This window comes from Dipteris shenzhenensis, chromosome 13, assembly GCF_047967505.1.
Source record: "Dipteris shenzhenensis isolate YYH24624 ecotype China chromosome 13, Dip_SZ_1.0, whole genome shotgun sequence".
Taxonomy (NCBI): Eukaryota; Viridiplantae; Streptophyta; class Polypodiopsida; order Gleicheniales; family Dipteridaceae; genus Dipteris; species Dipteris shenzhenensis.
The window spans coordinates 49312822-49340601 of record NC_141608.1 but is presented as its reverse complement, the minus strand read 5'-3'; the positions used below and the strand labels follow the sequence as shown (position 1 = coordinate 49340601).

At 48.0% G+C, this 27780-nt stretch overlaps 1 protein-coding gene across 4 annotated transcripts in view; it reads left to right on the top strand.

The window, feature by feature from the left end:
• The window catches only part of APG3 (Peptide chain release factor 1), a 142612-nt gene that overhangs the window by 72764 nt on the left and 42068 nt on the right, over nt 1-27780 (top strand). For 3 of the 4 annotated variants that reach the window (XR_015541985.1, XM_087383523.1, XM_087383522.1), the window contains exon 11: nt 19835-19967. Coding sequence is in view for 2 of the 4 variants with exons in the window: in XM_087383523.1 (XP_087239649.1) it covers nt 19835-19967 (133 nt within the window). In the remaining 2 variants the exon portion in view is untranslated. Of the gene's footprint in view, nt 1-19386; nt 19626-19834; nt 19968-27780 lie in introns of those variants that run through there. The other variant, XR_015541984.1, reaches the window with a different exon arrangement.

Here is a 27780-nt window from a genome sequence, read left to right as displayed (position 1 = left end):
ACAGTACAGCCCACAGATCAGGGACGTCAGTTACTGGAGCTCCTCACCTCGCACAGTATGGTCATTTATAACGGCTTGTCCAGGTGGCCACAGTCTTCCATGCCTACATTCTCTTCTGCTTCTGGGCGTGGCACTAGCGTGATCGACTACATCATAGGTCCCCCGACTCTAGTCCCTTCCATCCATAGCCTTACTGTTAGCCCCTTCATGCCCTCTGCCGACCATGCACTCATCCACTTTACTTTGACTCATGTCTCCCATGACCCACCCCCCCCTCGTCATCACGACCGCACATCCTATTATGAGGTTCATTTCGACCACCAGTTCGATGATGTATATAGCCAGAACCTCAGCCGCCTACTCCGTCCTCATCTATTAGATGCTCTACCATCCACGCAGGACCGGTGGGAACTTGTACATTCTTCACTCGTTTCTGCTGCCCACATGTCCTTCCCTGCCACGTGTCATTCGTCTAGTCCCCCACCGGTTGGTCTTGTTCCTTGCAACGGTTGGTATGACGAGGAGTGTAAGGAACTCCGCAGGAAACTTCACCTTGAGACCAAGGAGAAGTCTCCCCTCCTTACCGAAACCAAGAGAGACTACAAGTGGTTGGTTAGGCGCAAGAAACGCCAATTTCTAGCCCAGAATGAGGAGGAGCTGAGAAGCTTGCTTTTCAGCTGTGACTCCAAGGAATTCTGGCGAAAATTCCTCCGCTCGAAGTCTCAGAGCCCCCTTACAGATCCACGTGTCTGGTCTGCATATACTTCAGCTCTATATGATGTTCCAGATCAGCCAGCCATCGATTTATCCCATTCCCCTAGGCCAGCTTCATCTATTCTTTTCACACCAGAGAGTGTCCGTGCAGCAGTCCACCGATTGAAGAACGGGAGAGCTAAGGATCATGATGGATTGCAAGCGGAGTATGTAATCCATGGGATTGATGCCTTAGATTTTGTTCTTTCCCGTCTCTTCAATGAGTCTGTTTGTACAGGCCTACCACAGTCCTGGTTAGGCACTACCATAGTACCTATCCACAAGTCGGGGGACCCTATTACAGGACCATCATGATCGGCCACGTTATGGCCAAGATCTTTGCATCAGTTTTGGAAAGCCGTATAAATGACCATGCCGAGACGACAGGACTCAGAGCCAGAGGGCAGGCTGGATTCCGTAGGGATCATTCGACACTTGACCACATCCTCACACTTAGGGCACTGGTGGAGGAGGCGAAGTCACGAAGGCAACGGCTTTATTGTTGCTTCGTGGACTTCAGGAAGGCATTTGACACAGTTCCGCGATTCAGATTGTTTCAGAGGATTCGCCAGATGGGCTTTAGTGGAGAGATACAGTGGGCTATCATGGCTTTGTATGAGAGGGTCAGTGGTCGGACTCGGACACGTGAGGGGCTCTCAGAGGAGGTATGCAGCACGATTGGGGTGAAGCAGGGCTGCCCGCTCTCTCCCATTCTCTTTGGATTATACATTGATGAGCTAGAGATGTTTGTACAGATGACAGGTGGTGTGGGCTCTACTCTCTCAGGATCCTCCATTCCTATCCTCCTGTATGCGGACGATGTGGTTCTCATTTCCTCTACTGCTCAGGGCCTCCAGGCACATATTGAGGCACTCCACAGGTTTTGCCAGGACAGGGGGTTGACCGTAAACCTTGGCAAGACCAAGGTTATGGTTTTCAACACCTCTGATCGTATTTACAGCATGGATGAGTTTTACTTCACTTATGACGGACAGCCCATTGAGCTTGTTAGAGAGTACACTTATTTGGGGGCAGTTTTCAGGGGACCGGTCTTCACCATGACATATGCAGCACGAGATAGGATTAGTAAAGGGTATGCTTCGTTGGCTCATCTTGAGCGTCAGTGTTTTCAGTCCCACTTTCAGCATCCCGATACGAAATCCTTGCTTTTTGATACATTGGTGAGACCAGCTGCGATGTTTGCAGCTCCTTTCTGGGCAGGAGACCTCGGCGCTGCAGATTGGAGACGAGTAGAGAGGTTACAGATCATCATGTTCTCTCGGCTCATTAGGGCCAAGGCTACAGTTCCGCACGAGATCATGCTAGCAGAGTTTGGAGCTACTCCCCTTGCATTGGATGCAGCGTTTCAGTCGGTCATGTATCTGCACAGGGTCAGGGAGTTTGGAGACTCAGCAGCAGGCAGAGCTCGGTTGCCATGGTTAGCACTTGCATCTTCTATGGAGTTGGCACGATCAGGGACCCGATACTGCTGGTACTTCAGACTCACTAGGTGGGTCACATCCCTTGGACTAGACATGGATAGACTGCCTCCGTTCCGATACAGCATAGATGCCCCTCATCTCGAGTTGACTCGCCACGAGCTTAGCCAGGTCACGAGAGCAGACTTGCTGCAGCTTCATACGTATCGCACTTGGGTTTATCCCACGCAGCTTCCGGTGAAGATGGCCACATATCGTGACCACTTCCTTCGGATCTCAGAGGATGGATTTGTCATCCCACCAGGCTATACAGGTACACACATGTCCCACTCACTGAGGATTGCCCTCAGCCAGCTTAGAGTCTCTTCGCATCAGCTCGAGATAGAGGCTGGTAGGATGCGACGCATGGAGGATGGACGGCGACCAGGCCGAGAGACCAGGATCTGCCCTTGTTGCACCATGGGAGAGGTGGAGTCAGAGGAGCACTTCATTTGCAGATGCCCGCTATATTATGAGATCAGAGGTAGATTCCACTGTCTCTTCACGGATGGCTTTGGACCTCTCTCACGAGTGATGGACTACGAGGATCAGCATTGCCTAGCCCTTTATGTCAGGGAGGCCACTATGCTTCGGCGAGACTACCTCAGAGAGCACAGACCGGAGCGTGATAGAGCCCAGCCTCATAGAGCTCAGACACACGCCATACCAGAGGACAGAGACCAGGAGGAGCACGAGGACGGCAGAGCCCACACAGGACACATGCCTCCACCATGTGGATGTACATATGAGATGGTTTGTAGACGCCGCAGGATCTTGTTACATAGGGGACGTACTCGCCGCTTCATCTCCAGACGATCCAGGATGATGGCAGCATTTCGGAGGAGACTTACTCATGGAGATCTCGCCCCACCAGCCGCTCACCTCACCTTTGCCCAGATTTGTACTCTCATAGCAGGAGGCAGAGTCGATGGACAGGATTTCCAGTATTATTTTGGTTCTCAGACTCATTGACACCTGGACTTGTATCTTTGCATTGGCATATTGTGCTCATCCCCCCCATTTTGCATCCGGGGGCGGTTTCCGTGCATCTAGTTTACTCTGTATTTAGGCTCAGATTTGACATTATGTACTTTCACTAGCATTATATGGCGTAGCACTTAGATGATATTCGACGATGCCTCTTCTTTGGGGCATGTTGATTTTGTGCTATCTTGTATGCAGAGTTCTTGATGTCCCATGGGCCCATTTTGGCCTCTAGTGGACAATAATACACTTTCTTTCTTTCTTTCTTTCTTTCTCTCTCTCTCTCTCTCTCTCTCTCTCTGTGCCACCCCTCAGCCACCCCCGCTAGCTCTCACTCACCCCCGCCTGCGGGCAGCCCTCGAACTGCGCCAGGGCTCTATGCCCCCCATGCAATCAGCTCCAGGGCTCCTATCCCCCGTGAGCTGTGCCAAGGCCTGGGCCAGGGCTTCTAAGGCCCCCCACGATCTGTGATAGAGCTTAAGGCTCCTTGTGAGCTGTAGTAGCCTGCGCAAGGGGCTCCAGCCCCCCTTCCCGTGAGTTGCTTCTCCTGCTCAGCCCCTCGACTGCTTCTTGGCTGCTCAAGGGTTGCTATGGGTAGCCCTTAGGTTGTGGATGAACCCACAGGGACCAAGCAAGAAGGACCTGCAAAAAAAGAGCGGAAAACTCAGCATACTCAGTTATCAAATCTGCTTTGTGAGCTGTAGTAGCCTGCGCCAGGTGCCCCAGCCCCCCTTCCCATGAGTTGCTGCTCAGCCCCCCGACTGTTTCTTGGCTGCTCAAGGGTTGCTATGGGCAGCCCTTAGGTTGTGGATAAACCCACAGGGACCAAGCAAGAAGGACCTGCAAAAAAAGAGCGGAAAAATCAGCATACTCAGTTATCAAATCTTCTTTTTGAAATTTCCAGAGAAGAGGACATTTGGGATGCTATCTTTTCTTTAATTATACCTTTCTGGAATAAGCAATAGACTGTGAACAGTGAATAGCAAACACATTGTTGGATCATGATGACATGGATCTATGTAAAAGCTCTCGAAAGTGCAATGACAGTCTACTTGGGAGGCTCACCACCCAAGAATACTTCCGAGGTCTTGACTCACCTCAGTAAAATTTATGTGGCTTTGATTCAAAAAGTAGATAGCCTTGAGACCACCAATGTGGCACTGTTGGCAGAAAAAGCACACATTGACAAAACATTGAATGAAATCAAGAAACAAGGAGGGCATATGCAAGAGGAATGGAGGAAGGAGAAAATCAAGAAAGATGAATGGGAGAAGGAGAAAGAACATGGGAAGCGGAAAAGACGAGCCTCAATGACAAAATGCAGGCCATGGGGACAGAATTACAGCAGCTGAGGGACATGCAAGGGACACCGGAAGTGACATGCAATGCAATGGCAGTGTTGAAATCTGAGAATGAGAATCTCAAGGAGATGGCAGCCCTGCAAACTACTATACAAGGGAAGCATGCTGAGTTCACACAGTAAATCACTAAAGGGAATGCATATATGCTAGAATGGAAGAATGTAGTTAAGAAGGGTGCAGCAGCCCCCAAGAAAGAGATCATCTCTGAAGCTCTGGAGAAAGAGAAAAGAAGGAACAACAAGGCTTTAAATGTCTTAGTTAGAGGCTTAACAGTTGGAGACACCCCCATGTCAGATGCCAAGATTTTGTTCACCAAAATGGGAGTCAACCTCACATGCGAGACAGCATGGAGGGTTGGTAACGTTGAGTCCCCAACAAGACCCCTTGTAATGAAACTCTGAACAACTATGGATAGGTCTACCCTCATGAGCATGAGGGCAACCTTGAAGGGGACCAGAATATACTTGGATGATGACCTCACACTGCTGCAGCAGGAAGATCAGAGAGAGGGAATGGTTTGGGTTATGGCAGCAAGAGATGCAGGTAAATGGGCTGCCTACAGGGATGGAAAAGTGATTATCAGAGAGAGAGCAGACATGGGAGAAAGGGAAGGAAGAGAAGAAGGAGAAATAGACAGCACATGACAGTGTCAGACCCAGGAGAAGAGAGCACAAGGGGGTTTGAAAATGGCGGTTTGGAACTGCAATGGCACCCTCTGGTCTGACGCAGGAGGTTTCCTAGAGACATACACGGACAGGGACATAGTTTTCTATACTAAGACACACGAGAGCCTAGAGAGAGGGCTGCCCATCGTGACAGGATACACATGGGAGTCTGCCCATAGGAGGGAACTGAGGAGGGATAGTGGAGTACGAGGCTCTGGGGTTGTGGCTGTCCTCTTCAAACCAGCTCTCAAGCCACTTCTTTCAGTGGTTAGGAAAGAGGAATATGCACGGCACATGTGGATTAGAGTTCAGCTACCAGAGGCACGAGCGATCTTCATTGCGGTGTGCTACTTTTCTTCAGATACATCATCCTATGCACGTGTGGTTGCCACAGAAAGGGAACAGCCCGTATGAGAGTATACATGATGAAATCACAGAGTTCTCTAGATAGGGTGAAACCCTCCTCCTTGGTGAGTTCAATGCTCTCGCACAGGGGACAACCAGGTGGGACTACTTGACTTTGCATCCGATTCCCTCATAGTACCCAAGTTATATGTAGCTGAGCTCCGGGATAGTGAGACACTCAACAGATGCTCCTCACGTGATAGGGTTTGGGCGGCACCTACTTGTGATGGGAGCAGTACATGATCTGATCATATACAATGGCCTTCAGAGATGGCCATCATCTGGTGGACTCACTTGTTTCGCACATGGAGGGGGGACAAGCACGGTGGACTACTTGATGGTCTCCCTTGCCTTTGCATCTCAGATTCACAACTTTTTAGTACCCTCTCCCCCACTCGGTGCTGATCACTCATACCTGACATTCTGTCTTTCCACTACCAGGCCAGCCACAGAGAGAGTCCTTTATGCGCCCACCCGGACCCATGTTCACTTTGACGGGACTCTCGATCTAGTTTACATGAGTCACTTAGCTCGAGAGCTTCCGACCCTACATGGAGCGGAGGCAGATCTTGCTCAGGTTTCAGCCATCATATCTTTCCCTACTATGGGTCGACCCACACATGCCTCGGCTTAGATGATGCCCTAGTACGATGATGAATGTAAGGAGATGAGAGCTTACCTCACATGCGAGTAGGCCCTGGGACACTTGACCTCATCTGAGACGCATCGCATCTCACATCGGATGACACAACGTTAGAAGCGGACTTTTCTCACTCGCAAGATTCATGAGGTGGTTGGATTCTTTTGAGGGGGAGATCCGACTATTGCCTGGGGACTCCTACCAGAGGGAAAACGGTCCATTCCCATCACGGACCCAGAGATATGCATACTCCTTATACCACATCCCAGGTCAGATGCTGGGAAGTGATGAGTCTTTACGAGTCCGTGTGCTCCAGGGCGGCTATCAGATTGGGTTGAGAGCACCATAGGGGTGAAGTAGGGTTGCCCCCTCTCACCGTCTCTCTTCGGGCTATACATGGATGAGATCATATCCTTTATTGATCACTCCTGGGTGTTGGAAGCAATGGAAGCTCAAAAATGAAAGCACAATGGAGAAAAACGAGATGCTGTAATAGATTGTTGCAAAACTAAAATGTGGAGGCTCAAGGGAGAGCCAACATAACAAAACCCTAGGACTAACTGCCCTAACTGGACTAAGTGTCCTCACTGACCTAGATGGTACATAAACTAACTGTACCAATAGTCCTAATTGACTATAACTAGCCCTACAAGCCTCATACCAAGGTATAAGTGGCATCTATGGATAATAGCCCATGAGATAGCCTACAAACCCCCCTCCATGGTATGGGCTGAAGTATCCTGGACATGGCTCAGCATACCTAAATAGCTTAGCTAGTGTCATGGTTGCACATGTTCGTCCCGTAGGATATAGCAACCTATGACTGTACAGAGTACAACAGATCAAGTTACAAAATGTACTAACTTTAAAGCTTGCCGAAAAGCCTCAAACTTAGGTCGAGGTAGAGCCTTCGTAAAAAGATCTGCCAAGTTTTCATAAGACAACTCAATATCACCTGCTCATAAAAGCTCTCTGACATAGTGATAGTGAACCTCAATGTGCTTTGTGCGAGCATGGAAAACTGGATTCCGTGCGACAGCCAAAGCACTCTGACTATCAGTGAAGATGACGGTAGGAGCAGTCTGACATGCACAAAGATCTACAAATAGCTTCCGAAACCAAACACACTCCACTGTAGCTGTAAAAGCCGCTCTGTACTCAGCTTCACATCTAGAAGTAGCAATTGTACTCTGCTTCTTGCTGAACCAAGAAACACATGAAGTACCAAGCATAAAACAGTTGCCACTATGTGACACACGAGTGTCAGATTAACCAGCCCAATCACTATCAGTGAATCCATGCATGACAAGTGAAGTATCAGTCCCATAAAGAAGGCCTAAATGCTGAGTGCCTTTAAGATATCTGAAAACACGCTTCATGGCATGCCAATGGTGCATAGATGGGCTGTGCATATTTTTGCTCAACTGTGAGATAGCATACTGTAGCTCAGGTCTCGTATGGCATAGGTAAATCAAACAACCAACTGCTTGCTGATAGAGAATGACATCACATGTACCGTTGCCATCCTTTGAAGAGAAGTGAAAACCAGGCTTTAATGGTGTGGATATTGGCTTGCAATCGTCAAATTGAAAATGCTGCAAAAGTTGTCCAATGTACTTGGATTGTGACATCAAAATGCCCCCCTCACTGTTAGCAAATTGGATGCCCAGATAGTAGTGCAAAAGGCCAAGATCAGACATAGCAAATGTCTGCTGCAAAGAAAGTTTAAAATCTGCAATTTGCTGAGCATGTGTCCAAGTCACAAGCATGTCATCCACATAAAGGACTAAAAGCAGCAAATCTGTCCCACGCTTGCGGATGTAAAGGGTAGCCTTTGTAGGTCTGTTCTGAAAGCCAAGTGTGAGCAAATGAGAATGAATTCTCGAATACCAAGCCCGAGCTGCCTGCTTCAATCCATAGAGGGCCTTTTTCAAGCGGCATACCTTGCTTTCAGAACCTTCAACCTCAAAGCCAAGAGGTTGGGAAAGATAGACCTCTTCCTCCAAGTGCCCATGAAGGAAAGCTGTCTTAATATCAAGCTGATGTGTCTTCCAATGAAAGTGGGCAGCAAAGGCAATAACAATGCGAATGGTAGTGATCCTGGAAGTGGGAGCAAAAGTCTCCTCAAAGTCAATGCCATGTTGCTGAGCATAGCCCTTAGCAACAAGACGGGCTTTGTAACGGTGCACTGAACCATCAACTTTTCCGTTTGATTTTGTAAACCCACATAGTTCCAATGGCATTCTTGCCATAAGGCAAATCACACAACTCCCAAGTGTCATTCTAATGGATAGAATCCAATTCAGCTTGCATGGCCTTCATCCAACCATCATTCAGAAAGGCATCTTGATGACATAAGGGCTCTTCATTGCATGCTATACCACCCAAAGCATAAGCAACAAAACTAGCATGCTCTTTCCCGAAAGCGTTCTCGTACGGGCTGGCAGAGGAGTGTCTTGTTTGCTGTCTTTTAATTTGTCAAGGAGCCAATGGGGTACCTTTCTAGGCTCCTGAATTTCTGCTCTTTCCTGGGCAAGAGCCCTGTGTAAATGATCCTGATCAATCATAGGCATATCAGGCTGAATTTCTGCATGCACATGTGGCTGCAAATGACCAAGAGATGGAGGAGGGACAACCTCAGATGGAACATCATCCTGAGCATCAGATGGAAACAAAGGCATCAAGCTGTCAAATATGTCCGGGGCATCAATAACGGGCTGTTTTTGACAGTCCAGCAAAGGCATAGTAAAAGATTCATCAAACACAACATCCCGATTGACAAACCCTTCCTCGTGCGGGGCTGATATAGTTTGTAGCCCCTGCTCTTTGAACTATACCCAAGAAAAATGCATTTAACAGCTTTATTATCCAACTTAGTGCGTGTCTGTGAAGGTACATGAGGATAAGCTAAGCCTCCAAAAGTCCTCATGTGGGAAATGCGAGGCTTAGGACCTGTCCAAGCCTCATAAGGTTTGATAGTCTGCAATGCCTTTGTAGGATATGTATTCAAGATGTAACTTGCACACATGAGTGCATCCAACCACAGCTTGTTAGGCAAATGTTTGCCTTTCAACATGGCCATTTCCATCACTGATCTATTCTTCTGCTTAGCCACGGAATTCTGTTGAGGAGTATAAGGTACCGTGCATCGATGATTGATGCCACGGGAAGCCAAAAAAACAGCAAACTCCTTCGACATGTACTCACCCCTCCTGTCTGTATTAATTTGAGCAATGTGCAGCCCACTCTCATTCTCAGCCAAGTTAATAAAGTGCTTGAATCATGAAGAAACATCAGACTTGGATTTAAATGCGAAAATCGAAGTATACCTGGTGAAATCATCAATAAAAGTAACAAAATAGTAGAACCGCTCAAGAGCTACAACCCTCATGGGTCCACAAACATCACTATGAACCAGATAAAGCTTACGTGAAGCACCAACTCTCCCATCCTTGGGAAACGCAGCACGGTGCATCTTACCAAGTAAGCATGGTTCACAAATATGTTTGGAAGGCATATGCATTTCGGGAAGATCCACAAATGAGTATCTGCCATGGTAGAATCAATCGCAAAGGCATGTGCATTGGCAAGTGCAGCATCATCATCTGAACATCTGTCATAAGCATCAAGTCTATAAAGACCGCTAGACACTGTGCCAGTCAAACCAAGATAAAGGCATGTGTAGCATCATACACTGCACATAACCTTAAAGCCACATGTAGCAATGGCTGAAATAGAAATGACGTTCTTACGAATGCGTGGAACATAAAGCACATTCTCTAGAGTGACAATACCACCAGAGACAAATGTAAGAGCAACTTGCCTAATACCTTTCACGGTATATGATGCATTAGTGGCACATGTGACACTGCCCCCCTTAGATGTAAGCTCCAATGAGCTGAATAACTTCCTACAGAAAGTGATGTGCTTGCTAGTACCACTATCAAAGAACTAGGCATCACGAACATCGGAAACTGCCATACAAGCATCATGAACATCAGGCTTATACTGACATGTAACCAAGAAAGCCCAATGGTGGCCTTGTGCGAAATTGGCGGACTCATGTCGATCTTCCGTCCTACATGTACCTAGGGGCAGTATTCACGGGATTGGGCTTGACGATGACCCATGCTACCAGAGCACGACTCACTCAAGGGAAGGGTGCCTTGGCTCGATTGGAGAGACAGTGCTTCCAGCCGCATTTCCAGGATCCCTTGACGAAGGGCTGGCTTTTTGACACTCGTGAGACCAATTGTTATATATGCAACGCCTTTTTGGGGGAGTGACGTTTCAGCTACCCTTGACTGGAAGGGATTTGAGAGGCTACAGGTGATCATGGGATCTAGGGTGATTCGGAGTAAGGCCTTCACTTCCCCATCAAATCATACATGCAGAGGTCCACCTCTCCAGGTGGATGCCCTCTTCCAGACCGTGACTTTTCTCCACAGAGTTTGGGCCTACCACAATGGAGATAACTGAGATTGGCATTGGAGTCATCCTGACGGCTGGCAGAGAGAGGCTTTGATGCAGCATGGTAGGCGTGGGTGTCCACATGGTTTGATAGTCAAAGGGATAGACTCCCCTCCTTTCAGTACAGCATGGATTCACGACCGGAGCTCATTCCACATGATGAGATTAATAGTATCATACGGTTAGACCTTCTCCAGCTCCACACATCTTGGGCTTGGGGGGGGGGGATCAAGAGTTCCCCACCAAGACCCAGTTCTACTATGACCACTTTCTGAGGATATCAGAGCAGGGCTTCATCATCAAGCCCCAGTACCTCGAGGATAGGAGAGTCTCACATGCCTTGTGGATTGCTATCGGCAGACAGAACAAATAGGGAAAAAAGGGGGAGGGGATTAATTGTAAGTAGAACTTGAGAATCAATAATAAAAAGTACTTGCAAATCAATTACTAGCTGGGCATGGCGAGGAACCTGCCGCAATGACTCCGAGGTTGTGAAGGTGGAGAAAAGAATGCAAAGGGTAGGAAATGGATGGAGTGGCAAAGAGTAGAAGAGGGCACATGGCTATGTGTGCTAGAGAGCAAAAGAGAGCACATGAAAGAGGAGGCAGAAGAGAGCGTAGTAGGCAAGGCTACAGAGTGGACAGCATAGGACGAGGTGGATTAAATAGCTGTAGCAAAGGCAGTTGGGGAGGTAGAAGGTGAAGATAGTAAAGAGTTGGAAGGTAGTTGGGGAGGCAATTGGGGAGGCAGTCAAGAGACTAAGGAGTCGAACAGGCACTGCGAGGGTAGTTTGTCGAACTACAGGTAGGGGGGGAAGTAGGTCTCGTCCCACCAGTTGTAGATTGAGCCTTACTATGAGATCCGAGGGCGATACCATTGTTGCTTTTAGGAGGGCCTCGACCACTCACAACATTTCCCCGACCATGTTTGCATTGAGCTCTGCTTGATTGAGATGCCGAGACACAGAGATTCCCTTGTGTGGCAGGCCAGAGATCAGCTATAGTTGATGCCTTAGAACACTGAGCTAGACCGAGCACAGACATGTGTCACCTTTTTACGCATGCGAGGCAGCACCAGATGAGATCGAGGGGGAGGAGCTCGAGGAGACGAGAGCACTATGGATCAGTAGTGAGACCCGTCACTAGGATGTGGCTGGATGAGAGGCACGGAAACCACACACGACACGTGGGGCGACCAGAGCATGCACGATTGAGGTCCACCTATCTCTGCCCTCCTCAGAGGAGGGCTGCCATAGACAAGGCATTACTCTCGATGTAGCCCAGCGGCTACAGAGATCCAGGAGAGCGTGCCACCCGCCACTACGACAGACAGACTGAGAGGTACAGATACGTGAGCTCTTTGCATCACATCAGAGGGCCATCAGGGAGCTGGGTTATATAGAGCTTGCACATGTACTTGGAGCTCTGGTTCTGAGCAGTACTTGATTGCCTCATTGTGAGTGTGGACGAAGCGAAAGTGATGCTTGTCAAGGCACATAAGGAGCACCAATTTGTATTCTCCAATGTAGGAAACCAAGTTGAAGCAGTGAGGACTTTTAAATATCTTGTGTATGATGTTCCATTTAATCATAGATGGCATCGCTGCGTGGTAAGGAGAATTGAGGCAAGAGAGTGACAATACTATTATTTTCATAACAATTGCAGATTGGCTGGCATTTGGTGTTGTCATCTTAAAAAGTACCTATTCAACACTTCTACGATATTAGCTCAACTATATGGGATCAAGATTCGGAAGAAACATATTTAAAAAATGCATGGAACCAAAGGTTTCAGGATCCATCCCTAACTATGGGAATGCGCCCTTCAACAAACATAGAGAGTAGTTGTGTCCATTTGGATGGGATCCCACCACTAGAGGTGCAAAGGCAATAGCATGCGGAGGACTACGTCTAACTACATCTAGAAGAGCAGATGTGCCTACTTTGCGACCAGAAGGTTGTATAGAGAGAGAAAAGAAAGAAAGAAAGAAATATTAACGTCCATGGGAGGCCTAGCGGGCCTATGGGACAAGGTGATACCAAAGGGGAAAAGCTCATACAGGCCACAAGGGGATGAGGCAAAGGGCGTGCTAAGACCCTTTGTTGAGTACTGTGCTGAAATAAAAAGAGCTCAATGGCTCAAGGCAAATTCAAGTACAAAAAATGGCAGGCTGGGAACTGGAAACTGGAAACTCAAAAACTGAAACCCGGCACTGTGGTGGCTCATCTATGAGTGGCGAAATGTCTCGAATCTGAGTTTGTCTGACTGTCTCATGCTGTGGTGTCGGAGGGGGACGTGGTCTCCTCTATCTGTGAATCCGTTGGGCTTTGTTCAGTGTGACCCCTCATCTCTGGCAGTCTCCTCTGAGGAAAGCTGCGAACCTCAATCGAGTGTGCTTTGGGTGCTCTCCGTGTCGTGGATGGCCTCTGCAATCCTCTCTTGGTGATCCAGACTGCCCGCATAGCAGCTAGCTGCTCCTCCTCCACCCCACTGTGTCCTGGAGCTGACTCGAATGCATAGAAATCCGTGGCGTGCTGTTGTGTGTGGTCACTCTCTGCATCCTATGGTGTGATCGCCTCCTGTTGCTCTTTGATCTGTCGTAGAAGGGTCTCCTTGTGTCGGTGCATCTCAAGCAGATAGAGCCCAATACAGACTTGGTCATGGAAGTGGATCCATCGTTATAGTGGGCCGAAGCCACTCCCATCTTGATAGAGGCAGTGGTATTGCTCCCGGATCTCGTAGTATGCTGGGCAGGTGCAAAGAAAGTGTTCCTCTGTCTCAACCTCTCCTAGTGTGCAAAGTTTCAGGTCCACTGCTCTCTAGGTATACATGCTGCTCTCCCTGTCTCAAGACCCGCATCTGCCCAATGGCGATCCTCAATGCATGTGAGACTCTTCTGTCCTCGAGATATAGGGGTATGATGATCATTTTTCCTCTGAGACATTCAAGTTATGATCCGGTAGAATTGTGTCTTGGTGGGGAGCTCGTGATCTCCCCCCCAAGCCCGAGACGCGTGGAGATGGAGAAGATCTAACCATATGATGTGGTTAATCTCATCTTGCGGGATCGACTCACGGGGTGCGTCCAAACTATACTGAAACGGGGGGAGCTTGTCCATTGAATCTCGTGTCTGGCAAACCATGTGGATATACGTGCATGCCATGTGTATGAACCACCCTCAGCTAGTCGCGTGGATGACTTGAGAGCCAACCTTGGTAGTCTCCAATGAGGTAAGTCCCAGACTCTATGGATGAAAGTCACTGTCTCAAAGATGGCATCAATCGCTCTTGATCTCCCCCCCAAGCCCGAGACGCGTGGAGATGGAGAAGATCTAGCGTATGATATGGTTAATCTCATCTTGCGGGATCGACTCACGGGGTGCGTCCAAACTATATTGAAATGGGGGGAGCTTGTCCATTTGAATCCCGTGTCTGGCAAACCATGTGGATATACGTGCATACCATGTGTCCGCACCACCCTCAGGTAGTCGCGTGGATTACTCCAAAGCCAGCCTTGGTAGTCTCCAATGAGGTAAGTCCCATACTCTATGGATGAAAGTCACTGTCTCAAAGATGGCATCAATCAATAGTGGTGTCATGGCGAACTATGTCTGTACTATCTCATGCGGGACTGAGGGCTTGCTCCGAATCATCCTAGATCCCATGGTCATCTGTAGCCGCTCAAATCTCTTCCACGTTGCTATCGGTAGATCACATCCCCAGAAGGGTGCTGCATACATGGCAGTCGGCCACACTAGCGTATCAAAAAGCCAACATTTTGTCGATGGATCCCAAAAGTGTGCTTGGAAACATTATCTCTCCAATCGGGCCAGAGCACCCCGTCCCCATGTGGGTCGTGCCTGGGCTGCATGTGTCATAGTGAAAAGGGGTCCTGTGAAGACTGCTCCCAAATACGTGTAGGATTGCACTATCTCCACTGGCTCGGCTTGTTAAGTGAAACCGAGTCGTCAGATTACTGCACGTGAGGTGTTGAAGACCATAACCTTGGTCTTCCCAAGGTTGACTGTCATGTCTCTCTCTCTACAAAACACCTCTAGGGCCTCCAAGTGTCTCTGCAGCCCGCCGTCCGCTGAGGATAAGATAAAAGGACTATGTCATCTGCGGTTAGCAATATGTGTATCATGAGATCAGCCAATAGTGATCCTTTGCCTCCTAGGTGGTCTATGAGAGGGGTGATCTCATCAACGTACAATCCGAAGAGAGTCGGTGAGAGAGGGCAACCCTGCGTTGAAGGTAAATAGAGTATGCGCACACACAAAGCTCACTCACTCTTCCACATAAAATGACAAAGATATAATAATCTTTCTCTCACATATGATATGAACATAGTAAACTATTACATAACACTAACCAACGACTCACTGCTCATGTCTACTGACCTTCTTGCAGGTAATACATAAAAGAAAACACAGAGAAAGACTCGACTAACGACCCTAGCCTTCAACTAATCAACCCAACTAAGAGGACGGTTCGTCTCTATGTCTAACTAGCCGTGGAGGCCTTGCTTAAATCCTTCGTGTGCTCATGGTCGACTCTCATGAGCTGCTCACGGTCCTTCAGGTCGGCAAAGAAGAGCTCCATAGTCACAGGTCATACGTAGAAGTAGGAGCCAGAGAACTGCCACACCGCGCCATGCACCACCACGTAGTCTTCAGTTACCAAGTGTCTCCCATGAGAGACCTTGCCCAATAGAACTCTCCAGACTTGCATGGGCCAATCAGATTTGTCCTACTTGCAATGATCTAATTCCCATGAGGGCGAATCTAGATATCTCTAGCTAATTACCAACAGACCCTCCCTCGATCAAAATGGGAGATAAGAAGAAGAATAGGCTCATCCCTACTGGGCTTGTTGCCTGTACAAAGAGACTATCATGAACTACTGACAATCAACCAAATGCTCATGGAGAGCCACGAAACCTAGAGTATCCACAAAGGATTCCTCGCTTGCAAAGAACCAGTATACCAGCCCACAAAGGGCATCACTAACAAACTATCAGTGCTCACAAAGAGCTCATCAACCAGCAACCATGGATGTCCACAAAGAACAAATCCATCCGTTGCTTGCAACAAAAAACAATTGCTTACGACGAACATGATTATCACTGCCCTTTTAACCTAGAAAGCCCAATCTTGATCACTGAGAAAATTCGCTTCCACCTTGCTATCGATTGTCAATGCTTTGTCTTTACTATTCTGTGTCTTTAGAACCTCATCTCGTTTCTTTGCATAGAAGAACTTCTCTATATGACCATCTTTGCGACAGTAGGAGTATTTTCGAGTGTCACGAGTAGTTTGCTTCTTCTTGTCATTGACCAAATAAGCTCTAGAATCATAGATGGTTAAACAATGACGTTTTTCCTCCCTTAAGAGGATCCCCACACAGTCTAGGAACTCTAGATAATTGTCAAGGCGCAAAATTCTAACTATATCACCAAACTGTTCCATAGGTAAGCTTCTAAGCAGGATAGCCTTCTTATCTTGATCCTCGACTCGCGCATCAACATCACTCAGCTGCCTCAGATGAGCTTGCATGCGGTTTAAAAACACCCCAAGTGTCTCTGACTCTTCCATTTGGAGATCGAATAGATCCTGTTTCAAATTGGGCTTTGAGTGCTTCATGCGCACATCGAAGAGAGTCTCTAGCATCTTCCAATTGTCAGCAGCAGTCGTCTTCACAAGAGCTCGGCCTAAATAGCCCAAAGCCTTCTCATCTTTGGCCTCCCGTGCTGGTACCTTCTCTACATCATGAGCTCTCTCCTTCGGCTTCTTCTCTGTGCCTGAGACAACGCTCCACAATCCTTTTCGCATAAGCAACAATCGAGTGGCCAACTGCCAGGATGGAAAATTCTTGCCGTTGAAGGTGATGAGGATAGCTCCTTCTTTATCTTTCTTGGATGACACCATGTTCACAAACTCTCTAAAATCGGTATGGATTCAGACGTGCCAGGAAACATGCCTCTGCAAGTAAATCTAGTGAAGACCGAACCCTCAAAGCCCTTCTAGTTCTTGGTCTCTTCACGTTCTTCGGAGCTGTTAGTACTTTCAAGCTCGAATATTTTGACATCTAGGTTTTCCACAACCTCACTGGTCTCTTAGATCGATGGATCTGATACCACTGAAGGTAAATAGAGTATGCGCACGCACAAAGCTCACTCTTCCACCTAAAATGACAAAGATATAACAATCTTTCTCTCCCATATGATATGAACTCAGCAAACTACTACATAACACTAACCAACGACTCACTGCTCATGTCTACTGACCTTGTTGCAGGTAATACATCAAAGAAAACATAGAGAAAGATTCAACCAACGACCCTAGCGTCGTTCAACTAATCAACGCAGCTGAGAGGATGGTTTGTCTTTGTCTCTAACTAGCCATGGAGGCCTAGCTTAAATCCTTCATGCGCTCATGGTCGACTGCTCACGGTCCTTCAGGTCGGCAAAGAAGAGCTCCATTGTCACAGGTCATACGTAGAAGTAGGAGCCAAAGAACCGCCACACCGCGCCATGCACCACCACGTAGTCTTCAGGTGCCAAGTGTATCCCATGAGAGACCTTGCCCAATAGAACTCTCTAGACTTGCATGGGCCAATTAGATTTGTCCTACCAGCAACGATCTAATTCCCATGAGGGCGAATCTAGATATCTCTAGCTATTTACCAACATGCTTTACTCCGATCGTACTCTCGACCCAATCCGATAGGCCACCTGGGTCACGAACTCTGCCTTTGACTCACTCATATAGGCTCATCACCCCTATATCAGTGTCTTTGGGATTGGCAGTTTGTTGTAACCTCTTGATCATGCGGGATCGTGGGACAGTGTCAAAGGCCTTCCGAAAGTGTACAAAGCATGTGTAGACTTTCTGGTGTCCAGACCTCGCCTCCTCAATGATAGTCCTCAGAGTGAAGATGTGGTCTAGTGTAGAGTGATGTCTCCGGAATCCTGTGTGTCCTAGTACTCGTCGCTGCCCTTGAGCCTCTATAGTAGTGGATTCCCTGGGGGAGCTCTCCTTGGGTGGCAGTGGACTCCTTGGGCATGGGGGGAGCTCTCTCTGGGGTTGGCATGGTGGTGGAGATATGGAAGGCCAAGTATGAGTAGTCAGGTCCAAGGGGGGGGGGGGGGGTATGGCGAAGTCGTTTGCCCTTGAGACAAAGTTTAGTGGGCCTAGTTGACTAGATCCACCTAGATCCACCACCATGTGGGCAGCACGTGAGTCTCTTAGAAGATGGCCATATGTGAAGGCCATTAAAGATGATCAGGTCGTGGATTGCCCCTAGCTTAAGCAAATGTTGTCCATATCCTTTGACTTGTGGGGCATCTACAGAATGCCTTACTATCCCAAGCTCAGCTGCATCTAGTTTTGGGACTATGTGTGGGTCTCTGTCATCATCTGAGAAGTCAAGTAGGCCCACCTGTCTATTTGCTGTCCGTGCATTGAAGTCCCCTAGTAGGAGGGTGTCATCATGGATTGTCTCATATGGGTTGTGTCCATTTGTAGTGACCTCTCGTGCATAGGATGACGTGTCTAGAGGAAAGTAGCACACTGCAATGAAGAGAGGCTGGGCGTCTGGGATTTGAACTAGTATCCACATGTGTCGGGCATGCTCCTCTCTTCGAACCATAGATATGAGTGGTCTCAATTGATCTGAAAAAGACAGCCCCTCCATCGGAGCCTCGGACTTCGCTATCGCTTCTTAGCTCTCTTCTGTGAGCCGATTCCCATGTGTATCCAGTCACAGTGGGCAGCCCTCGCTCCAGACTCTCATGTGTTTCGGTGTAGAAAATTATGTTCATGTCAGTGTAGGTCTCCAAGAAACCACCTGGATCCGACTAAAGGGGGCCATTACAGTTCCATACTGCCATTTTCAGTCCACTTTGTGCACTCAGCCCATGGGCCCGACACCTTCACAATTCACCTTCCTCTTTTTCTGCTCTTTCTTGAATGATCACTTTGCCATCTCTAGATGTGCGCTGTACTTGAAGTTGTGGGATAGATTTTGACATATCCTGTTTGAAAATGACACTATTGTCATCGTCCTCTTAGAAGTGGACACAGTGCGCCATGGGCATGCACATTTTTTGAAATCATGACCACTAGGCAAGAACTTCTAGAGCAAGTTGTATCAGTGATGATGCCGATCCTTAAGTTCATCGCCAACCACTTGCACACCCCTATTGCGCACATGTATTCATCTCTTATTCTTTTCGTCCATAGGCGGTATTTAGCTTCTAGAGGACACTGATATCAATCATCATCATGTAGAGGATGCTTAAGGGGTTGAGGTGAAAGAAATACCCTATGCTCATTCGGTATACTGTACAATTGTCGCCCTGTTGTGTTTTGCTACTTGCAAGTTGCTAATTCACACCGGCGAGATCTCGATATGCAAAACACTGGCGAGATTGCTGAAGGTTCAAATTCTTGACATCGTAGTGTTTTCACGGCTAATGGAAGGCATTGTACAAGAGTGAGGCAGTCCCATACGAGTGATTTCATTGAGGACTCTATCATAATACAGCCAAGGGACATTAATACAGAGTGACACATTGTGGACAGTTCGGTAGGTGTTACAATTTACAAGTTGTGGAATGTCTATTTTGCAGGTGGATGGTTTGGTTATCTAGAATGGGGAATGGAGAGATGGCCACTGCCAGAGGGCTTAACCTGCAAATCCAATATGGAGGGGGTTGCAATGTTGTGGATGACCTCAGTGGGTTTTGGCATCTGCCTCATTCTTATTAGATTTCCAGATCTGAAGCTTTTCACAGGGAGTTAATCATGCATACCTGCTTTTAGGTTGATTGATAACCAAACGTCGTCTAACCCAACTGTATCTTAAAATGTACTGTTCAGGATGCATCTCTTTCTAGCTCTTTTTTATCCACTAATACCAGTGTCTACTTTGAGTACTTTTGTCTGCTGAAGTCATAGAGGTTTCTTAGAACTGGATGAATAGGTTTCAGTTCCAAGGTTAATGTACTTAGACATCTTTTTCTTTGACTTTTCACTGGTCTGTGAAGTGACAGAAGCACAAACAATTGTGATGTTCAGGTCAGAATGTCAACAAAGTAGAAACCGCAGTAGATTTGTTTCACAAGCCGACTGGCATACGGATCTTTTGTACTGAGGAACGCAGTCAACTGAAGAATAAGACTCGTGCTTTTCAACTTTTACGTGCCAAATTGTAAGTCGAATTGCATCTTTCCCAATTTTCTGGAGTGGGATACATGGAGTTCATTTGTAATCCAGGATACATACCCTAAGCAAGCAACTCTCCGGTCCTCCCCCCTCCTTTTCCCATTTCGGGTGTTTTTGTCTGGGGGGAGGGGATGTCTGTGTGTGAAGGGGACCTTTAAATATCTTTATACATGCAGTTCAGCAGATAGGGACAATTTTGGAGCATCCAGAATTTTTGAATGTGTGTGTGCGCGTGTGTATACATACATATATACATGCAGACATAGATATAAATATGGGTATGTATGTATGATGCATGCATGTATGTGTGACATGTGTATATGTGTGTGTGTGTGTGGGGATACACACACAATCATTCTACGATTGTTTTCAGACGCGTTTGATTGATCAGGATGTCTATACAGCTTATACTGAGATCTTTAGTCGAGTAGTAGCTATTTCGTTTTTGAAGTAACTATGTATGTAATTATCTTACAGCAATAAAAGCCCACAAAAAAAAAGTGTGTGTGGGGATACACCCAGCTACAAAAGAGTTTGATTTGTTTTTTGTTTGGGTTCGATATTGGGCACTCTGGACTCTATGGAAGGATAGAAATCATCGAGTCTTTGGTGATCCCACGTTTTCAATTTTTACTTTCTTTAGGTGCTCTCTGTAGCAATCTTTCTATGACTATTTACAGACAAAGTGCATAGATCATGATGTATATCTGTTTTATATTGAGGTTTTCTGTTGATGTATTTCTCATCAGCCTATTCTAGGATGATGATTTTGTAATATAAAGCAACTCAAGTTTCACAAAAAAAAAAAGTGTGTGTGTGTGTGTTGATCCAACTTTTTAACTCTAAAGCATATAATTTTCACAAAAAAAAAAGTGTGTGTGTGTGTTCTTCTATTCATTGGAGCCGGGTCTTGGATCTGCCATTGGCTAGGAGGCCAGAGCAAGAGGGAGCAGTGCAAGAGGGCAAATGCAAGGGATGGAAACCTCAAAATTCAAAAATGTAGGGAATGGCAGGCAGGACCAGAATAGTGGGGGCAGAGGACCTAGAAAGAGGGGCAGAAGAAAAACTCGCCACAAAGGGCCCACGAGCTCATTCAAAGAAGATTTGGGCTCATGTGGGGGAGGTACACATGGGAGGAGGGTCAAACATGGGTTAAGGGGGGGAGGATGGTTTGGTGGTCCCTAATGTAAGGGGAACAATCAATAGGGTCACTTTGTAGGCCTGCCCACCCTAAGAAATATCGAGTTATGGGTCCACACTAGATTGTGGAAATCATACAACAAGGGTCATGCAAAATTGCAACCATTGATATCATCGAAATGGATGCTTAGATCAATGGCAGTAAGCTCAAATGCTACTATGTTCCCTTAACACTCCAAACATTACAAGTCATCCATCGGGAAAAATAGCTTAAGAAAGAGATCGCACATATGAAACAAGTCTAGGAAGGCCTACTTTCTACATCGACTGGATATCTCCACTGTGAATGATGTGGTGGATGACAGGGGCCTTACTCTTTCTTTCAATAGGCCAAGACACGTTTCTCTTTGGGTATGAATCACAGGCTTATTTGTTGCATTCTCACTACACGTTTCTCTTTGGGTATGAATTACAGGCTTATCTGGTGCATTCTCACTACCATGTTGCTTCCTTCTCGGCCAGTTCCCCGTTTGTTTACTGATCTTTCTCTTTTGGATTGGAGATTCGATCGAGGCATTACGGGTTATCCTACTTTCTCCTTGGCAAATCTCATTGCCAGGAAATCTTATTAGCTTCTTCTACCATAGCTATGGATTCATGAGCGGGGTCTTTCTATCTGGCATCTTGACAAACCACTTTCTTGGTGGAAGGTTTGTGGCTTCTGTTTAGATGTCGTCTATGCTTATGGCGGTGTTTGGTTGGTGCTTTGCGAGTGGCTTCTTTCTTGGATGGTTAGCATCCGAGGGAGATAGTCCTTCATCTACACTGAACTTGCCCGGTTATCCGTGACTTTCTTCCCAGGTTGGGGACTTATTTTTGTGCCTGTTTTTCTCGTATTGCTTTTGGCAAGTAGTTTTGGTTGTTTGGGAGATATAGCACCACCTTGACTACATTTAGTTTTTCAGTTGGTTTTGTTCTTGGGCTCTATGGTCATTATATCATACCCGTACTTCTCGGCTCTATGGACACTTTGTTGTGGATGTTTATCATTTCTTCCGTTCCTCCCTGCTTTGCTCTTTGCACGATGCACATTGCATGGGAGATCCTTTGGTGGCCCAACTAGAAGTGTTTGTGGAGTGTTTTTAGTTCTTTTGTACTAGTTGTGCTTTACTAGAGCAGCTTTCATTGCTTTTAGTTTACAGTATTTGGTTATGAGTAGTAGCTGTCCCACTTTGAGACAGCTATGAATGTAAATGCTTTCTTAATGCAAAATTTCTTTTACCAAAAAAAAAAAAGTGTGTTCTTCCTGATAATTTCTTTTCCTAGTGTCGATATTGGGACTGTTTGATTATTATATCGTGCTCGTACCATTCGAGTGTATGAGCACTCTTCAGTGAATGTCTTCCCATACTTTCTAGCTTCTTTGCTTCGGTCTCTGCAAGATGCTCATTCCTTTGGGGACGTTCCTTAGGCCCAGTTGGAAGTTTTTTCTCACTGTTTTTAGTTGTGAGTAATAGCTGTCCCACTATGGGACAATAGTGGGACAGCTATGTTAGAATTATTGCCACAACTCTAGGCAGTGACCAATGTAATCCATAAGTGAGCTAGTGGCACTTTTCCCTCACTAGAGGTTTCCCCTCCTAACCACAGTTAGTGGGTTAGTGTGGTTTTGGCACTTAGACAAAACCACCTCCACTCCACTTTGAATCTTATCCTATCTATTGCATCTTCTACATTTGCTCTACAGCTCGTCTCTCTGCTGGTCTGCCTCCTCCTTCTCATATTTGGTATAAGAGCCACAAGCTCCTGCTCCTGCTCCTGCTCTTGCTTACTGGATCATGTCCTACGTGGTCACGCAGCCCGGAGCTCTAGTCGTTGTACCTGCTCCTCCGTACAGTCCGTATGATTGTACGGATATCTGTACATGCACGTACCGTCATCGTCGTACTGCCACTGTACCGCCCTGCATCTCTGTCGCCATCTGTCCGTACATCAGCTACTCCATACTTGCAGCGTCTTACAACTAGCTCACACGTGACAACGCCATATTGTCGTACCATGTCAGCGCCATAGTACTGTAATCTGTGAGTGCCGCATGTTCTGTACTTGCTGTGCCGTACGTTTCGTACCTACTCTCTCACCAGTCCGTACCTGCTCTGCCATACGCTCTGTACCTACTCTGCCGTACAGTTCGTACCTGCCAGTCCGAACAGGCTGTTGCTGTCCATACAGCCTGATGGTGGTGTTTGTATATGCACATTGCATTCTGTGCATTCCCTTGGCGTACATATTATTTTTGCTGGCACATTTGGGGAATTTCTGGATTCTTGCAGGTACATTTTGCAAGGAGGTTTGTTTGGCAAATCAGATTCGGGGCAGATTTTTGTGCTTTGCAGTCCACTTTGTGAGGTAATTTGGGGCTTTTCGTGGATTTGCTCCAATTTCAGTTCAATTTCACTCCAAAATTTGGGGCTTTTGGTTTTGTGCTGCAAATTATTGCATAATTGGGGCTTCAGTTAATTTGCCCTCTTTTGGATGCAATTTCCCTGAAGAAATTGGGGCTTTTGGCATTTGGATGCAATTTGGCAATGTTCAAACAGTTTGGGACTGTTGCAGGCAGTTTTGGACTCATTTTGAGTGACATTGCAGACATTGGCAATTTTTGCAGTGTTATTTGATCAATTTTTGGGCATTTGCAGAGCATTCTGTTGCATTTTATGCCTTTGATAGACTGGGACAGCAAGTTGTCATTTTGGGCATACTTTTTGTAGACATTGGTTGTGCATCTTTCATCCTCGGAAGGATTTCACTTGTCAGATCTGCTGTTATTTTTTGTTTTGTATGGCAGGTAACAACCCCAATGAGGTTTTTGGTGTCCTCACTTAGGAGGATAAGTTGGATGGCACCAACTACTCCTTATGGAGTTTTATGGTTCGCAATATCTTAATTTGCAAACATCTATGGGATTATGTCAACGGAGATGAGATAATGCCAGAGACTGTGGTTGCACCTATCACTCCTCCTCAACAAGGTGGAGGCAAGGGTAGAGGTCAAGGTGCAAGACAAGTGTTAGGTGCAGCAGGTGCTGCTTTGGTGGCTCCCACACAGGAACATAAAAGGTGGGATTCACGTGATGCACATATGGATGAGGGTGATTCCATGAATGCCCACCTCACCAAGATTTAGGATTTGAGGGAACAATTGCTGAATATAGATGAGATCATTCCTGATTCAGAGATGATTACCACCACTCTGAATTCTCTTCTTGAGTCGGATCTCAGTTTTCATCTCTCTTTACACGCGTTGGTAGGACTCTTGTTGCAGGAAGAGCAAACCAGGAAGAACATGGCCACACGGGCTGGCGAGCATGCCATGCTCTCAAAATTCAAGCCCAAAGGGAAAGGGCAGCAAAAGCAACGTTCACATCAGCCTACACATCAGCATAAAGCTGATTCTGGACAGCCCTCTCACAAGGCTAAAGGTGATGCAGAGAAGCCAAAGAGGAAGGGTATTTGTCACTATTGCAAGAAACTGGGTCACTACATTGGAGAATGCAAGAAGAGAATAGCAAAGAGGAAGAAAAAGATTCGGGCATGGTTGTCTCAGATTTTTTTTTTTGCCGAAAAAACAGTGCTAATTATATTACTTCGAGAACAAGATACAAAAGGTCAGCTTGTAGCTGACGGGCTGCGTTCACAAATCGGACACAGCCCTAAAAGGTAACAAAATAAAATCACTCTCTCACGGCGGGATAAGGCGAGTGTGAATGAACAGCCATGGGGGTGGTGAGTAGCGCCACCGAAGGCCCTGCGAAGTCTGCTCGAAGAAGAGGCCCTGTGTGTCCCAAGCCCGGAGGAAGCGACCCCGCTTCTCCCGACCGGACCGGGAATCTCCCTGAATCTGGTCCCACTGGCCTCTGAGGGTATGAATAATCTCGCTCCAAATATCAGTCATGATCTGGGCAGTCGATAAGGAGGTGCCACCGAGGATCTGCGCGCAACGCGAGGTCCAAATGTGCCACCCTGCGATGCTGCTAATAATCTCCCAGACTGGCTGCCTCTCCTGAACTCCTGTATCAGCCTCTGCTAGGTGCTGCGGGATACCCTCGAGCGGCCCCCACGTTCCCTGTGTGATAAGGAAAGTGGGGTCCTGCTGGCATGCCTCGAATAAGTGATGTAGACCAGGTGCGGTGCTGCACCAACAGAACGCGCCCCAAGTGATCACTCCTAGCTCCGGTGCTGCGCGAGTGAATCCCGAAAGTCCACCTCCACACTTCCTAGGCGCGAGTGCAGCTCCACAGGCAGTGTTTTGGTGACTCCTCAACCTCATGGCAGATCTGACAGCGTCCGTCCTGGCCTATCTGTCGCAACCAGCTCCCCACCGGAAGACCTTTGTGGGCAAGAAGCCATAGGAAGTAGGAGATCTTCCGCGGCCGCCAGCTCTCCCACAAGGCCTTCCAGAAGGCCTGCAAAAAGATTCTGGAAATACCCTGTGCATACCAGCTGGGCTGCTGGGTGGGGGGGCGGCTCTGCATCCTCCCAAGAACTCGCCTGCCCAAAGTCGTGCTGTAGGCAAAGAAGGAGGTCGGCCCCTGTCCTGTCACAATCTCTGGCCAACTCCACTCTCCTGGGTTCCAATCAAGCTCTGACAAGGCCCGCCCCTCCCAGAGCCAGAGTCGCCAAAGCTGCATCTGATCCTGCTCAATGCTAGGATCGGTACGCCAGACCTTCCCCAAAAGGCCTACGACCCGAACCCTCTGCCATGGGAGTAGGGGGTCGATGAGCGCAGCCTCTCTCCTGAGTCGTCCATCCCCCATAACCGCGAAGAAGGAAATAGAGAAGTCGTCCATACGTCCTGCGACCACCAGTGGGATGCCACGGGGGGTGAACTATCCCAGCCACCGGTCGTCACCAGGCATGAGGATCAGAGGCTCAGGTGGAACCAACCAATCAGCTGGGATCGCGCCGTCGATCTCCGTGCGTCTCGCCTGGGCTCCACGTGCACCTCGAGCTGCGTCTGCGAGATCAGCCGTCTCCAAATGTCTGTACGTGTCCCTCCAAACTCGAAGGGACCGGGCTGGCCCCCTCATCCAGCCATCCCACCTGATATGTGATCTCTCCCCCAACTGAAGGCCCTCGGCATCTCTCACCTGATCATTCCAGATAAGCGGTTGGCGATCGATCTCCTCCTGACAGCGGGGAGGGGACTGAATGAGACTGAGGCGGAGCCGCCTCCAAACCATGAGGAGGCTACGAACGAGTGGGGAACGGGGCTGAGTGAGCGGGGCGGAAGTGAAGATCCACCTGAGGGACGGGAGCCACTCTCCACCTCGGCGCGGGACACAAGAACCGACCCCCTGCTGAAGTAACATCTTCCACGTCTGCCCCCCCGGGGTCAAACCGCGGATGACTAACTTGCCTAACAAGGCCTGACTCTGAAGCTCTGGATCGATGACCCCCAGGCCTCCCTCAGCCTGTGGAAGAATGACTGTCTGCCAAGCAACCTTGGCTTTGGTATCTCTGAGGCCATCCTCCCCGGACCAAAGGAAGTTCCGAACCAGCCTCCTAAGCTGTGCCACGCTGGATCTCGAGAAACACCAACAGGAAGCCACATACCAAGCCGTGGCAAGGAGGACTTGGTTGACTACCAAGGCACGACCTGCAAGGGAAAGCTTAGCAGTGCTCCAGAAAGCCAGCTTCCGTCGGATGGAATCTAGCACCGGGAGAAACTGCTGAGCTGGCATGATGTCCAGGCCGACCTGAAAACCCAGGTATCTAGATGTCTGTCCCCGTGGGATCCACCTGAAACTCAAAAACCTCCCCACTGAGAACGCGCCCCGGGGTCTGTGAGAAAACCAACTGATTTGTTCCAGTTGATTTTCGCACCAGCAGCCGAACAGAAGACCTCCAGGGCCATCCTCACCCTCTCCAGCATCAACTCATCGTCCTGGACATACAGGGCTGTGTCATCCGCGTACTCCGAGTCCAAGAGCTCCGTGTCCTCCCAGAGGGGAAGGCGAACACCCTTGATCCCTGTAGACCTCGCCCGAAGGTAGTAAGTCATAGCCTCGGCGAAGAAGAGAAACATGTAAGGAGCAAGGGGGCAGCCCTGACGCACTGATCTCTCCAAGCTAAAACGCTCACCCATCCTGCCTCCAATGATGACTCTGCTAGAAGCTGTCCTGTACAAAGCTGAAATACCCTGAATCCAACCTGCTGGGAAACCTAGCCGCTCCAGAGTCCCCTCCAGAAAGGACCAGTCCACTCGATCGTAGGCCTTCTCAAAGTCGAGAAGTAGGATGGCAAGGTGTGATCCGCTGTGCTGAGCCCACTCCGCCGCCTCTGAAAAGGTGAAGAGATTATCGAGGATACTGCGATCCTGGACAAAGCCTGTCTGAGTGTCATGAATGAGGTCTGGAAGTAGAGGCCGAACTCTGGCGCTGATCATCTTGGCGAGGATTTTGTAGGCAGTGGTAAGGAGAGTGATCGGGCGCCACTGACGGATCTCCTGTCTATCTCCTCCCTTCAGGATGAGGCAAATCAGTCCCGAGGAGAGGCTCTCTGGCATATAACCGCTGCTGAAAATCCTCTGAAGAGCTGCTAGGAGGGGCTGATGGATCTGGTCCCAGAAGGAGGTGAAGAATGCCCGGGATAGCCCAT